Below are 16,434 nucleotides of genomic sequence, written 5' to 3'. Positions count from 1 at the left end.
TGATGAGCTGCAAGGTTTCCTCTAAAGCCTGGCTGGGATTTAGCATTCCCCAGGAAAGACTGTGCCCACAGATGAGCAGGGAACAAACTGCCTTATTAGATTCAGCACCAAGGTCAGCGTGGCGCTACAGGGAGCTGTGCAGTGTTGCACACAAAACCGCTGTGCAAGGTTTCCTTGCTTTCTTCATAGAGAAGAGGATCTACCCTCTCAAAGAACAGAGGGCTCGATAAAGCAGGTGTGTGCGCTACAGTGGGAGGGCTGATGTTACAGTCCCTTCACGTGGGAAGCAACAGATTAAACTGTCTATAGTTGCATCGCATTAACCAATAATGTTCTATCTGGTATCATTCTGTCGAAAGTACTTTTAAGAGTAATGAACTGGCTCTGGTTTGCTATGACAATGTACCACATGGGCATCAGGTGAGAATATGGCACTTAGATGAATAGCACAGTCCGATCTGCCTTTCTCCACTGATTCCAATATGAAATGTACGTACTGCCCCCCCCCCCCCAATGGCAGGTAACTTGCCAGAAAACAACATTTGAAAAAAGGTATCTTTAAAAACACTTCCTTTCATGTTTCCCTGAGAAGCTCTTGATCAAGAAAAATCACATCAGTGCGACATAAATAAATATGAGGGTGGTGCAGTAGAAGCTGAGTAAGAGTGGCCTGCATTCACAGATAAGGGCATTAATCAACCTGTGCTTTTGTGTAGTGCGCTCTCTGATTTTTATGTCACCAGCATGTGGTGCTTCAGTAGGATTTGTATGCGTTAAACAAAACTCCACATGCAAACTGCATTTGAAAGGCAGCCGAATGAGAATCAGCTATTGTCCGAATGATTATTCTAGTACCAGCATACACAGGGTAATCAGAAAAACCATAGGAGACGAAAAAAGAAAAATGCTAGACAGATTGCAATGCAATGTTTATACTGGTTATGTGGAAACAGATAACATTTGCACTAAAGAGAGCAGCTGTTTAACTCAATTTAATTCAAAAGAATCAAGACCGATTGGCTTGAAACGTTGAGGACTTTTTTGGATGCTATGGTAGGATCAATATACAGGAGGAATGACAGATATTAAATAGCAGTAGTAATGACTCTGAGGACCAGATACACTTTGTGGATTTTCAGTGCAATTTGCAGTGCATTACACAGTTAGAGAAAAGCTAAGCATATAAATAAGCCAGACATGCTGTCAGTTTCAGGTTTATAGCTTTGATTAATATACCAGTCAGACTATTGTGCTTCTGGTGGTGAGTTGTTAATGATATCAGTCCTCACGTGTTTCTGTCATTTTGATTACTGTTGTGCTTTGCAAGTGTTGCATCCACTGAGGCATATCTACAGTGCTGATCTTACTCATTTTTTATTTTGCAGCACTGGTTGGAGTTCACAAAGTCAATTGCCAAACAAATGAAATGTAAGTCATCTTTGTTCTTATCAATTAACTATCATTATTATTTTTTGACAACTACTGAAAAAATGTAAATAATGAAATCTGACTCATTTAGACCTTGAAGTATATTGGGATTTTTTATATTTGCAATCATTATAAATTATGCTGGTAGCCATATTAGGAAGATTTCTTTGCCTTCTTCAGTTTCAGAAGGAGTGTCAGAGGTATCCTCTGTTCATTAAGAGCCTATTTACAATTAAAACCGAAATCAGTCTTCATTAAGGAATCAATATTCCTTTTGTGACATAGTCTGTCTGTTAATAATGAAGTAAATAGTGTCTAAAGTAGATTTGTGGTGTAGCTTATATAAGGTCAGTTTTACAGTACACTTTGTATTATATCTGTATGACTCTGGTAAATGTTAGTCTCTTTAAAAAAACTCTTTACATGTGAAAATGATGCCTTGCTTTTTGCTTGCACACTGAATTGTTACAAAAAATGTGTTGTTCGACAATGAAGCAGGGTCTTAATCTTAATCCTGGACGCAGTAAAGGCTTTCCTTTGTATAAAGGATCTGCAGAGGCTCAAAATGTATGAAATGTCAGAGTGTATATCAGCAAAAACTAATTGATGGGCCAACAGAGAGGGAGTCGAGAATCCCCTCTATTCTGTTCTGATATAGCTGTGCCATTGCAGACTCTCATCTTAGACTAAGACCTGGAAGAGACCGTCTTATTCACCAGATATGTCAAGGCTCAGAACTGAGGCTTATTTCTGAACGTCAGCTCCTGAGTGGAGAATAAAAGAGGCGGGCAAAACCTTCTTTGGCAGATCAGAGGTGAAATTATTCAGCTGTAAAACTAAGTCTCATCTTTTTTTTCCAGATATGGTTGGGTAGAGGAGCTCGATCAATTCCTTGTTCATCTCCCTAAAATTGTCACTCCCTGGCAGAGTCAGACGCTGATGCGTGTTTTATAATTGTGCTTTTGGGCTGGGGATCAAAATGCTTTAAAGTTATGTGTGTAATTATCCGGATTGTTGATTAAAAAACAAAGCACAATGGGCCTCCAGGTCCCCACACAACTCAGACACCATGCTTGTGTGCTGTTTGCTCATCCTGTCGTTGGATTAAAGAAGGGCAGCTTTAACACAGGGCCTCTGGAGGACTTTGTGAAATCTTTCAGCCATAGCGATCTTTACTTTATGTCACAAGTCAGTGACACGTAGTCAGAGGTCAGTTGTTGTTGCAGTCTTTCTACAAGCATTCATACAAGAACCCTCTCTCTCCACTCTGCAGCTCAGCCACCATTCACCATGTGTTTCCGGGTTAAATTCTACCCCCCAGATCCTGCTGCGCTGAAAGAAGAAATCACTAGGTAAGACTGAGGGGTTCCTCCTTGATACTGCACAAACCAGCCTTTCACTTCAGCAGAATCGGATGCAAGTGAGACGGGTTTGTACGAGACATTTCTTTCACCTTCCTGTTGGTGCAAGGAATGAGTTTTAAAGTATTTGAAAATAATCTGAGAGTGATCTTCTACACTTATTTATAAAATTATATAGACCAATAACATTTTTTCCAATTACAGGAAGAATTTAAACTTTTTACATTCCAGTAAACACAGTCACCACAGACAAACATTCTTCAAAATACAATTTTGAAAGTTAGAGGGATACAATTGTACACGAGTGCACACGTGCCTACATTCAAGTGTGCGAAGCTTTGAGTGCTGGATTGCAACCATGGATCTTTTGACAGTCTTGGTCCAGTAATATCATCTGTTCCTAAGATGTGTTTCTGCAGTGATATTGGACAGGGTTGGTCCAGAAAAACACTGCCATCTCTTCTTTTCAGCGTTTGTCTAGAGTCAGGCCATGATTGCAGTGGAGGTGCAGTGGAGTCTGTGTCCCGGACTGTGTAGATATTTCAGAGTCACAGATGAAATACACCGTGCTGCAAAGCAGAGAGCGAATGTGTACAGTTCCCATTCTGAGCAGGGGTGGCCTCGCACCGGAAGCTAAACAACGATGGGGTCTTATCTCTGGGGCCTTGTGCTCAGCTAACTGCGTGTGTGTCAGTGAGCATGTGAATTGCTGTCAAAGTGGGCAAAAAATCTGGAAAAATGGCCAAGCAAAAAGTACGCAACTCCTGGTGCACACATGAAGGAAATACGTGAATGAACCTACAATATGGCCAGCAGCCATATCACCCTGCAACTCATAACTGGCAACCCACTGAACCTAAGCAGGTGTGAGCCTGGTCAGTACCTGGATTGAGACCTCCTGGGAAAAACTAAGGTTGCTACTGGAAGAGGTGTTAGTGGGGCCAGCAGGGGGCGCTCACCCTGCGGTCTGTGTGGGGTCTAATCCCCCAGTATAGTGACAGGGACACTATACTGTAAACAGGCGCCGTCCTTCGGATGAGACGTAAAACCGAGGTCCTGGCTCTCTGTGGTCATTAAAAATCCCAGGGCGTTTCTCGAAAAGAGTAGGGGTGTAACCCCAGCTTCCTGGCCAAATTTCCCATTGGCCCTTACCAGTCATGGCCTCCTAATAACCCCCATCTATGAATTGGCTTCATTACTCTGCTCTCCTCCCCACTGAGAGCTGGTGTGTGGTGAGCGTTCTGGCGCACTATGGCTGCCGTCGCATTATCCAGGTGGGGCTGCACATTGCTGGTGGTGGAGGGGAGTCCCCATTACCTGTAAAGCGCTTTGAGTGGAGTGTCCAGAAAAGCGCTATATAAGTGTAAGCAATTATTATTATTATTATTAATGTAAATTTGTTTTTTTTTTATATACCAGATGGAATCTTCATTTCAATCCAAAACTAAACAAAAACTGTTTTGGATCATTTCACCCCTTGTTCGACTGAGGTTGTGCGGAAACTAAATAAATTGTGAAAAGAAACAGAATAAAAGTCAATGGTATGTTACCACAAAGATAGCGACTCAAATTTGTGTTGACAGGCATTTTTCAGGCATTAGGGAGCTCCAGAGATTTGCAATGTGTGTGTGTGTGAAGAAGGCTTGAGATATTCTATGCTCCATACAAAGACTGGGATTCTGTCTTTAGTAAATAACTAATTTATCTAATCTTTGCTTTACCCACTCCCTGTTTAGTACAAAAAGGAATTAAATCTGGACAGAAAAGTATCACCATACAGTACCACTTTATATTTCATTTCATGTCTGCTTTCCTTTTTAATATGTGTAGACAGTTTCTTCTTTTCTGTACTGTAAACACCTTTGTTCAGACTTCAGCAAGCAGACAGTATTCTTTATTTGAAATCCAGGAAAGTGTCTGACATACAATGCCCAGCTCAGAGCATTTGTCTGGCCTGATGGAGTGATCCTAAAAGGCTGTCTACTCTCTGCTGTGCTTTGCTGCAATTTTCTATAAATTAACACCACTGTTCTCATAGGGTATAGCCCAGAGCCCATCATAATGAAGCTCAGCTCTCAGAGGCAATGAATGTCTTGCTGAGATAGGTTCTGGAAGCCTGACCAGATAGCACTTACTTGTTCTTTGTGGTTCACTGCTCTTATTTTGTTGTTTTCCATTTTTATTCATTTTTTCATCAGTGGGTTAAAGGTCCGATCAAGCCACATCAGCTGACAAGGTAATAAAAAAGATGGAGGATCTGTGATAGCAGTAAAAGTAACCCCTGTGTCTGTCTATGAAGAGCCATCAGTTGGCCCTTAATGGGTTTTCCAGGGGATATTTAATGGGTTTCCCTGTGGATATTTATCACGTATTCAAAACTCCAGTGTTTTGACAAAAAAACAACTATACAGTATTTCAAGCTCAGCAGTTAATCAAGGACTGAGACAAACAAATTGCTATTGAAGAATGGATGAATTTAGAAATTAAGATAGGAGTCACTTCTTCACACAAAGTTTCTGAAAGAAACTACCCAACTACAATGTTAAAGCTTGCTCCCCGAGGTCTTCCGAGACCCAGTTTAGTAAGATTTAGACTAAACACTGTCACGGTCACCATCCTCTCCTCCAGAGGGCGCTCCCACCTCCTCACGTCAGTTTCTTTTAATTATTACCTGTATTATTTGCTGGTGTGTCTTGTTTTAGTTTCCCTATTTAAGTTAACTCCTTCCTGCCTTCGGCGCTCAGCTTTGGTACACGGTAGCTCGATGGCCCGCCTAGTACCAGGTCTCCCCACGTCCGTGGCCTGAGGACACAGGCCTGTTAATGCTCCCCGACCCACTGAGCCCGGAGTTTCCTGTTTGTCTGCGTCTCCTGGTGGATCTCCCGGCCACGGACTAGTCAGGACTGCTTCCTGACTACCCTTTGGACTTCCCTGGATGTGTTTGCCTACGGATTTTCCCCGCACGTCTGCACGAACCTCACTACTTCACTATGAGCACCAATAAGCCCCGTGTGTCTTCCCTGAACCCTGTCTATGGTCCTTTTTCCGGAATCGCCGCCTCGCATAGTGTCGAAAACACCACGCTCCACGGGAGACCAACCCGGCTTCCGTGACGCTTACCAATTGGTGAATATAATTTTCTACACATAAATGTGTAGCTCTGTATCCATTTTACTGCTCTTGTAGAGTTCAAAATGGCTTTTCAAAACATTTTCATTTCAAAACAGAATTAACATTCAATATATTTCCTTATGCTTTGAAAAAGAACCTGAAACTTAGAACTGTACAGGGCTTTGCAAATAGCTTGACACACTGGCTTCTCAGACGAGTGCCTCCTTCCTTACCTGAAGAACAAGACGCAAACTTCCACACATCAGTGTATCGATAGCAGATCACAGCGATGTTTTCATCACATTACAACACATATGGACAAATATGCTCTTCCAGCGACTTAATCCTAACTTTGTTGCTCAGAGGTGATACGGTATGAATAGATATCAAAGGTTTATTGTGACTGATTTTCTGTCCCAGTTTTTTTTTAATGGCGTAAAAGGTAATACTTACAGAATAGACAAGAAGAGAAAATTTGTTGTTTTTTTATTTTATTTCATGGGACCTTGGTGATTTGACCTGACAAGGGTGTACCAATTGCATTTGTTGCGTAGTGACTGGAACTCTGCACAATTGTAGCAAGCACAGAGACTATGGAGGAAACCACAAATGAGCAGGATTTTCAATAAGGGCACAGGCAAAGAGCAGCAAAACATAATGCATCTCGTCTTCTGACAGGAAACTAGTCATGAGCTGCTGAGCATTCTTGCCATGAAGATGGCAAGGCGCAAGCACGTCTGAACACTGGATTGGTGCAACTGCCAAAAGCTATCATGCTAATGCCTTTTTATAAATTAGGCTCCAAAGAACTGAAGTAAAAAAAGGCAATTGGAAAGTTTGTCAAGCAAAAATGCATGCATTCCAATGTGGGCATGATCGTCTTGTGAACTTTGAAAGCTGGTTAATTCAAGAGGACAAGAAGAAAGGGACAAGAGAAGTCTGAAAGGCTGTCTGCCTCACTCCTCCATGTTGCGTTCCCTCTGGGAGGGATGAGGAGCCTACTAGGTCAGTGCAAACTGAAGGATCCATTTAAGTTTTACATGATTAGCTTTCAGATGGCTAGAAAGACATTAGCATTTGACAGCCTGCTTCTTCTTCCAAACTGTCTGGAATCAGGTCATGTGTAAAAACTCCCAATACCCCAAGGCACTGTCTACTTACTCGCTCGACATATCGAGAAGAGATTTGATCCACTTTCTGACCGTGTGTTATTAGTGCACAAAAAAAGGCAGTAAGATTTAAAAAAAAAAACTATTAATGTGAATGAAATGAAGCTCCTCTGAACTTTACAAGACTATATCAGAGTGATTAATTGAATTGTTCTTATGTGTTGTCACCTCAGTTCCTGCTGTGTCAATCACGTTTTTGCTAGAGCAAATTCAGGGTGAGATGTGACATCTAACGTTAATTTTCCATGATGAGGAAGTTACTCTGAAGCGTGTCATAAACTCCAGCTCACCTGCTTACTGAATTGCACGTGTGTGTATGCAGTAAATATGAGCAGGGCTTTTGAAGGGTATGGGTTCAATATCATTTGCCAGTTCAATTCTTTGTCAGCGTTGGCCAAAAGTCCCAGGGAGAAAAGAAAATACTGTTTTGCAAATTTGCATTAAGTTTGGAGATGTTTTAGTAAAGTTTATGAGTAAAATAAATTACACCCCAATGTGCATAGGACAGTGTAAAACCTTGTTTAAACATACTGTAGCTTTACTATAACTGTTTAGACTTCTAGGTAAAATACCACACTGCAGGCAAAATGCGCTGCGCACCTTTTCCAGCACTTTCACTGATAAGTTCATTAGAACCAATTGCAATGAATGAAGACAGAAGGGTATTTTCTTGAGTTTTTTGGGGAGTTTTTTAGTGGGTGGGGGCTGGAGGTTCAGTGTCCTTTGGGGCTGTTTTCCAGTAGCAGAGCTCGGCCAGCGCTGGCTGCCTGTGATTCTCCTCCTGTGTCTCATGCAGGTCGGGTGTGGCGTGTGTGAGGGAGTGCAAGGCACGGAGCTGTGAGCGCTACACTGCCATTAATTACTATTCGGAGAGGGAGCTTCATTCATTGTGGTGTGAAATTAATTCAGGGCACAAGGAATGAATTAGAATGTGAGGAGAAAAGGAGCAGGGACTGCTGAGCACCGAATGCAATTCCCTGCAAGGAGAGGCCGAGATGCACAGGGGGGAATTCTCTCAATTGGACGTTTGGAGAGGGAGAAGAGAGGGGGATCATTTGATAATAATCACTGGGGTGCATCAGATCAGTCTTAATGCACTCAACAAGTACAAGCATAATGAAGTGGATTCCACTTTAAATTTGTGCCACTCCCAACTGGAAGATACATGTACAGTATATCTGTGCCCCAAGGTGTAAGGTCATAGACTACCTCCTTTATCTCCTCTGCAATTGACTTTCAGGTAATGTAAAAACATTGTATTTCTTTTCTTTTACGTTATCTTTATCATTATTTTCTACATTTTAAATGACTATTTTAGTTTTTTTTTAGCATGTTACAGGTTTCTGGGTTCAGTTCCAGACCTGGAGTGCTATCTGTCTGGGGTTTGTGTGGGTTTTCTCCAGATTCTCAGCTTGCAGTCCAAAGTCCAAAGACTGGTCTGTTAAGGGGCTTCTGGGAAATCTGGCCCTGGTGTGAATGTGTGTATGGTATATCCAGCCTTGCGTCTGTCACTTGCCAGGCTACGGCTCCCCTGTGGCTCTGTATTGGATAAAGCAGCTAGATAATGGATGGATGGAGATGATGGAGTTTCTCATGGTATATGGTCCTTAAAAGGGAATATTGTTAGTTCTAATCTCCTTATTGATGATGGTTGTTATGCTGAATTCTGTTGTGTTGGGCTTGGCCGCAGAACTAATTTTTCCCCCTATAGGGGATCAAAATAAACTGGGACTTTGAATTTCACCTTGACTCTTCATGACTCTTGTCTGATCCTGGCCAAGACAGAGATGTGTTAAGTGAAAGCACACTGCCAATGAAGACAAATCATCTCCTATACCCCATCAAAAGGGATGTATTTTTACACAGTTTTTACACCTGTCCTCCTCCGAGAGGAGCAGCAGAGGGGATCTCAACAATATCATCCTTCTATTTCCCTTTTCTAAACACTGTTATCCATGCAGCACTGCTGTCACGTGAACAGGGTTGAGTGGTTGTGACATTATTAAATGTCAGCAGCAGGGTGGAGGGCAGGTTAGGGCTCGTGATGTGTAGCTAGAAGGTTGTGTGTTCAAATCCCGTGTGGGTCACTACTGTTTTATCCCTCGAGGGAGGTACATTGTGTAAATGTAAATGTCCACCACGTATGGCTCTTGGGATGAGAGCATCTACCACAAACAATCACCACAGCTCTCAGCGGGGGGGTTCTGGAAGGGTGATGGGGGGTACAGATGAAAAAGCCTGCAGCCGAAAAACTTGTGCCATGTACCAGGGGCAGGGCTTTTGTGTGCCAGTATACGTACAGTATTTGCACCATCCCTATAAACTGCAATTCTACATTATATGTCGACATGTTTTTTTACGATGTTCATAAACAATGGTGGCTGTTTGATTGCCAATAGCTCATTGATCCTGTGGTCTCATCCTCCCGTTTCTTGAAGACTCCTAGAGACTGCACTTCAACAACGTGACCTCTTGGTGTTAAATTCATTCCTTGCGAAGATATGCTCTCTTGTTCTTGTTCTGGTGCTATTTCCTGGGAGCTGTTGTCTAGATGAGTCCGAACTCATCTGTGGGTGTTACATTGTGAGATGGAAAGATTCTCTGAGGAATTTTGTTTTAGGGTTTTAGAGTACAAAATAATCAGTTGGGATGGATGGGTTTTGATTAGATAGGCGTGCTATCAGCAAGGAGCTGAAAGGAGCTGAAACTTATAGCCTTATGCAAGTTGTACTGTAAGTCAATGAAAACTCCTTTAGAAAGCAGAGAAGATGGGTATTTTAAATAGCCCACTTGCATCATGACGACGTTGTCACAGCTTACTCATCTACAAAAATACATACATTGTATTTTGACACTGTACACTGCAAAATGACAAAATACAAATAAGGAACAATTATTGATAATTATGGACTGAGAATACACAGTATACAGTCTATACGATATACTATAGAGTATACATACGTGCAGTAGAAACTGACTATGCTATTTCCTTCTCGGAGCTTTTTCTGGGGTTTGGCCGTACTGCTGTATATGCAGGAGTGTATGCAACTGATAAGAAATTTAGAATAACGATGGGTGTAGAAAGCTGTGCACTCTCAAGATTGGTGTCACCTACAGAGAACAGAGGGTGCATGATTGCTTTTTTTCTTACCACATATATTAAATTGAATTACTATTAGCCTTCTGGTTGTGCCCTAGTTTTTAAAAATAAAGATGAGAATGTCTCCACATCGACATGGGATTGGTCGCGCCGCAGGTGATGCAAAGCTCCGGTCTGGAAGTGGCCAGGATAGGAAGAAGGACTCTCTTTCTCATTTTATGACGGAGACAGAGCTGGTCTCTCTCGGGGGATTACCCTCAGTCTCTGTAGTGAACTGGAATGCAGTGTCTACTGTGACAATTGTCTTGTAGCTGGTGGTTCTAGCAGTACGTGGTCATGCTTTAGATTATAATTTAGAAATGCAGGTTTAACAGATATTCTGTTAATGATCCATTTGCTATAAATGCATTCATAATTACTCAGTTATGTTGTAGGGTTAAGGTAGTGTCCTCCCCACTGTGCATCTATAAATATTTTCATCCACAGAACTTCAGTTTGTTTATTCAATTGATTAGTAAGAGTCTAAATGAAATAAATTGTTCATACAGCTTAATCAAAAGTGTTACCCAATAAACCAATAAACCGTATGGTTTTCTTGTGCTCTAGAATAGGCTGTGGAGATATGGTCTATGTCTGATTTCTGGGTGTTCTATTGTTTTGGAGGTTTGTCTCTGTGGCTGAAAGCACGTCACTGCTTTAGGGCTTTCTTGTGCTGTTTGATTCCTTTGGTTTGGCTCCAGGGCCATAAAGCATGTGTTTCCCGCATTAGGAATTAAATATACAAGGATCCTTAATTTATTCTGGTCACAGACTCACAACATCTGATCATTAACACGGGAGCCAGGAGCACCATAAAAAATGGCTCACAGAGTGACTATATCCAGGGCTGGCACCTTCGCCTTTAGCTCATAAGTTACTTTGGATACATCTGCAATGTGCAGGGCCTGATATATTGCTTCATCACTATAGAGGCAGGTACATTTGGAGCTATGAAATAAACAGCACAATTAGTCAGGGCTGACAGAAGCTTGCAGCATCCCTTTTTAATCTTTTTTATTTTGTGTATGAGCTAATTCTTGGGCCATATACAATCATATACACCTCTGTCACATCTGTCAGCATCCATACAGGTTATGTATTTACACATACAGTATATATTAATATAATTGATACGTACTGTATGTATAAACTATAACAATAATTGCATTTATGTAGTGCTTTTATCCCATAGTGGTTCATATAAAGTAGGAACCCACCATTGAAGTGTAGCCTCTTCTTTCCACAGCAGCCTCGCGCCACAGCAGGTCAGGTGGTGAGAAATTCAGCAGCTAGGTTAAGGAGGCACATTAGGGAGGCCTGATTGTATAGGCCCAGAGTAGAATTTATCCAGGACCCCTGGGTCAGCAGCCCACCTATTATGATCCGCGTCATGAGACCTACAGTAAAGTTAGGAGCCTTAGAGTTCAGTTTTTTTACATCTTACCCGAAGGACAGGGCCTCAAACAGCACAGTACATGCCGCCAGACAGGGGCATTGGTTTGGAAATTATGGTCAGGAGAGAAGAGCACCACCTACTGGTTCATCAACAACACAGCAGTTACATGGTTCTCCTTAGAGGTCTCCCATCTGAGTTCTGTAACAATCTAGTCTTGCTTAGCTTCTGAGATCTGACAGTGGTGGTAACGCTGCTTTCAATATGTATATTTATTCATAGATGTATTGATTATGCTTTTTTGGACATCCAGCATATTTGCTAGAATAGATTTTAAACAATTGCCTTCCTGACTGTGATGTAATGTTTTTTTTTGGCTGCAAATAATCCACTATAAAACTGCTTGTAAACTAGAAAAGAAATAATGTATTCTGAGTTCTGTCTTCTTCAGTACTATCTGTTTCCTCTAAATTGGTTTTCTTTATCTTTCTTAAATGTCAGTCAGCCAGTTGGCTGCAGCAGTTTTATTAGACCTAAACAAGTTGTATGCATTGTTGTAAACACCCAGTGCCGGGGATGATTGACAGCTGGGAAACCTAGCTGTCCCCTGCTCCTGTGAGCCTTAGTCTCCTTCACCAGCTCAGCCCTTGGCAACAGGAGGATTTCCAGAGCTATTTGCTCTAACCTGAAGGACTGCTCCCCGTTTTCCTAACCGCCATTTTAAATGCAGCCGGAGACCAGACATGAGATAGATCAACTACTTGTTTTTTCTCTCTTCTTATGAGAAGAGAACTTGTGGAACAATGGGTGAAGATAGCTGAAGACTGGATTTTTTCAGAAGAGTGTAAGAAGGCAGCCTTTGTCCAGCAGGCTGTGGGGAGAAGATAAGTGGAAACAATTGACAATGTGTGACATTTTAAACACCAGGAAGAAGAGGCTTTGTACCTTCTGTCTGGAGATGGAGAGCAGAAAAATCACCAGAGCGAGCAGTGACCAAATGGGGAACTTTACTCACACTTGGTTAATTTTATAATATTTGTGAGAAACTTTGGAAAATTCTAAAAGAAGAGACTGAAGTCTAAGAAGCATCTTATGGAGACTCTCAGTTTTCATTTTTGAAAACCAGTAAGCAGCTGAGCTGCCCAGTGTCAGGATCGTAATCCCTCCTCTTAAGGGCGCTCCGGCCCTTTCGTATTTTAGCTGTTTACATGCACCTGCCCCCTGTTCAGTCTCCATATTTAATCCTGGCGCTCCCGCTATTCCTGGCTCAGCACTGGGAGATGGACCATACCAGCAGGTCCAGGAGACATCCGACGGCACAGGCTTCATCACGGCGTCCTGACCATCCTGGTTTTATTCCCTGTCCGTGTTCCGGATCCTGTTCTGGATTTTAACTGTGTTCGTTTCGTCTTGGATGGATCCCCCGGTTTTGGACTTTGGACTGCACCCCGGATTCCCCCTTTTGCACTGCCTGGACCTGTTTGCTCTTGCCACGCCCCCCGAGCACCGGATCACCATCATCATCCCCACCTGTCTGTCTACCCACCCAATCCTACTGTACCTTCCCCGGGTGTCCTTCTCCACTTACTTCCGGATTATACTGTCTGCATAGGGTCCTGAACTACGCTTCGCGGGAGCCTGCACCGGCTCCAGTTACACCCAGTATTCATAGTTAAGCTTTCTGTTATTGTCTAAGCTAAGACAGCAGCTTTCTGTTGAAAGTGATCCAGACAAGGGCTGGCCTCTTACAAGAGCAAAAAGAATTTGAAAGTTTTCCCATGTGTCTGAAATTCTGGTCTGGAGGGAAAAGCCCAACCTACACGTTCATCAACAACACGACACTTACAGCACAGACCTGGTTTTCCTCTCTGTACTGAGGAGATCAAGGAGTTTTTTTTACAAGAACTCTTCTTCCCTTGTTTCAGGTATCTAGTCTTCCTGCAGATCAAGAGAGATCTGTACCATGGTCGCCTCCTGTGCAAGACATCGGATGCTGCGATCCTGGCTGCTTACATCTTACAAGGTAATCAGATTTGACAAAGACAAATATGTCTTTCTTGAAGAATGTATTAGTTCTCAAAGTACATTATTCTATCTGCAACAGGGCACTGTGATGCCCACATAAATATTTCTTTACGGAAGCCCAATGTATTTCTCCAAGATGTATAAAGTACAGAGGGGTCATTGACACGTGATCAAAAAGAATAGGAAAAAATATATTTTGACATGTTGCAGAGTATGCAACAGAAACTTTTGCAATATGCATGTTTATCCTGAAGTCTAAATGTGCAGTTTTCTGTATATCGAAGCAAGTGACTTGTGCAGTGCATGTGCTGCATAGTAAAACAGAAACTGATTGTGACAGGTCTGTGTGGTAACACAGCTAGCACCAAAATTCATCAGACCCAAACACAGAAGGGTGCATAGCTGGATGTTCTGACATGTTCACAGTTGTGAATCATATTTTTTTTCTAAAAAACTTTAAATAGACGTAAGAGTGTCTGCTTCAGTTGATTAGGAGAGGCTTAACATTGACTCCCACCTGAAGGGTTACGGTGTGCTAGTCATGGAAATGCTGCTATAATTGGGCCAGGCATGCTCAGTGCAGTGGAGGGAAAGATTGGTGTGTTAAAAGCATGTTACAGGATCAATTCTGGATAATGAGCCATTCCCACAGCCCCGGCTAAGCAGCCAGAGAGAGACAGGAGGGAAATTAAACTGTGATGTGGAGAGGAAGCAGTTAGAGGCATGGCAGTCTCCTCATCTGTTACCAAAAATACCAGTTAGGCATGCCAGTTAGTACTGATGGAGTACTAACCGTCGCTGTTTCAGACATGGCGACATTGACCACGAAGGGAGTAAAAGGCTGTTCTGATGTGTTCTGGAAATTAAAAGAAATGCTGACCTTCTTCAAGCGTGGTATTCCCTGCCCAGTGAACGTGCACCTACCTGGAGCACTGTTAGCACTGTTGTCTTACAGTGGGGAAAACTGCTGCAGCTGCCTTTACAGGTTTTGCCAAGAGGGCTGCTGTGCCTCTCGTGGCATTGTTCTGATTGAATTAAAGACGTGTTGCTTTGTCAGTTAATTGGAGAATGTTAGCGCAGTGAGACCATTTCTCCCCAGCAGATACGCAAAGTAAAGCCGGTTTCACTTTGCAAGTGCTGTGACAAGTAAACCCCAGACTAACCATTGCACATCTTTGCAAATTTAAAACCCCACCTGGGCTTGGTTCTGTTTCATTATGTATTACGGGTAGCAATGTAAGAACTCTGTTTTTACGCTCTTCAAGCGTTTTTTATACAATTAGATGCTTTCTGCAGGCACGTGGGACTTGAGCTGCTCTAGAACAAAGGCAAATGTGTTTCTCTCTATTGGACGTAGTTACTCTCATTTTTTATTGACATGTTAAACCCTTTCAGATTTGGTTAGGAAAATTTTAGGTTGTGTGAATTGTCTAAATTTGGTTGCTTTTGTTGGTTTTGATTGCCTAATTTTCCTTTTAATGACCTTAATTTCAGGACAAAGAAACGTCATCTTATGTGTCCATTTTAGAACAGATCTGCTGCCCCTTGTATGTTAAGAGTCTACAGTCATTTGTAAATTACGTTTTATTGATTTGAACTGATTTTGTTTGTGCCAAGATTCCTGTATGGTGGTCCAGTAGCAGGGTTTTGTTGTATTTTGTAAAAAACTACTGTATGATGTCTCATAAACTGGAACAGTAGCCTCATTTCAGCTGAGCCTGCATCTCTACAAACTAACATGGATTTACTCTGGGTTGTAGTTCTGTAAATAATGCTAAAGGGGACTGGCACAGTCATACTGCAGTAAGCCTTGTGTCTCCTAGTTGTTGGGTCCTGAATTCATTTCCATACTAGAATGCATTCAGTATGCCGTTGCATATTCTGCCCATGTCTGCTAGTTTGTTTCCAGGTGGTCCAATGTGGTGTTGGCTAAGTGAACTGGTGTATCTAAACTTGTCCCCCTGTATATGGTCTGTTATGACCTGGAATCTCATCCAGGGTGAAGTCCCACTTTGTGCCTGTGAGAGGCCCTGTGCTGCTGCAGGTCATACAGTATATAAATGATAAATGTACTTATTGGGCATCCACCTAGACCATTCTAGCTGATACGTTCTGGTCTTCCTACTGTATGAACCAGTGCATCAGGTCTTTGAAACACATGCCTCTCATTTGCAGGTTTAAATGGGGCATATTTTTCTTTTCTAGCTGAAATTGGGGACTACGACCCTGGCAAGCACCCTGAAGGCTACAGCTCCAAGTTCCAGTTCTTCCCCAAACACTCAGAGAAGCTGGAGCGCAGGATTGCAGAGATTCATAAGACTGAGCTGAGGTGAGGCATACCTTTCTGTCCATCATGGCCGTCAACATCACGATATCGGTAACACTAGCAGGGAGCTGGCTGACTTGGGTGTATAGTGGTGCATAAGATGCTGTATATCCCTGGCTTCAGTGTGATCCCCACTGATTTTTAAAACAAACACATGCTGAATTGAAAAATGCTCCCAAATCCTTCTAGAGACAGCCTTTCCACAGACCAACAGAGCTTTGCAATGTCCAAGTCAGTTTCATGAGATTTCAGTAATGCCCCCTGTAAATGTATACTGTACCTCCAATGGTTAGTCTTCTTCTCTGGTGTTTTTTACAGTTAGAGAACCAGACCTAAAGCTACTGTAGACTCCCTGTGTGGAGTCATTGACCCAAGAAGGGATCCAGGGGGACCTCTCTTGATTCTCTTGCTCTAAATCCCTTCACTTAAGCCCTTCATTCTGGAAAAGTATGGTATTACCATTGTATAGCCCAGGAAAACAT

General features: G+C 42.3%; 1 protein-coding gene and 1 long non-coding RNA gene across 4 annotated transcripts in view; both read left to right on the top strand.

Annotated features, from left to right (window-relative positions):
* LOC102687745 (FERM domain-containing protein 5) overlaps nucleotides 1-16,434 on the top strand; it is a 132,200-nt gene that overhangs the window by 94,117 nt on the left and 21,649 nt on the right. For all 3 annotated transcript variants that reach the window (XM_015343767.2, XM_015343769.2, XM_006628889.3), the window contains exons 3-6: nucleotides 1,386-1,428; nucleotides 2,702-2,780; nucleotides 13,527-13,624; nucleotides 15,832-15,955. In XM_015343767.2, coding sequence (XP_015199253.1) covers nucleotides 1,386-1,428; nucleotides 2,702-2,780; nucleotides 13,527-13,624; nucleotides 15,832-15,955 — 344 coding nt within the window. The remainder of the gene's footprint in view (nucleotides 1-1,385; nucleotides 1,429-2,701; nucleotides 2,781-13,526; nucleotides 13,625-15,831; nucleotides 15,956-16,434) is intronic.
* Nucleotides 5,924-8,812, top strand: LOC138239245 (uncharacterized). The gene is made up of 2 exons (XR_011189728.1): nucleotides 5,924-6,905; nucleotides 7,866-8,812. It is a non-coding gene; the product is annotated as an uncharacterized lncRNA (long non-coding RNA).

This window comes from Lepisosteus oculatus, chromosome 5 (genome assembly GCF_040954835.1).
Source record: "Lepisosteus oculatus isolate fLepOcu1 chromosome 5, fLepOcu1.hap2, whole genome shotgun sequence".
NCBI classification, from domain to species: domain Eukaryota; kingdom Metazoa; phylum Chordata; class Actinopteri; order Semionotiformes; family Lepisosteidae; genus Lepisosteus; species Lepisosteus oculatus.
This window is presented reverse-complemented; position numbering and strand designations above follow the sequence as displayed.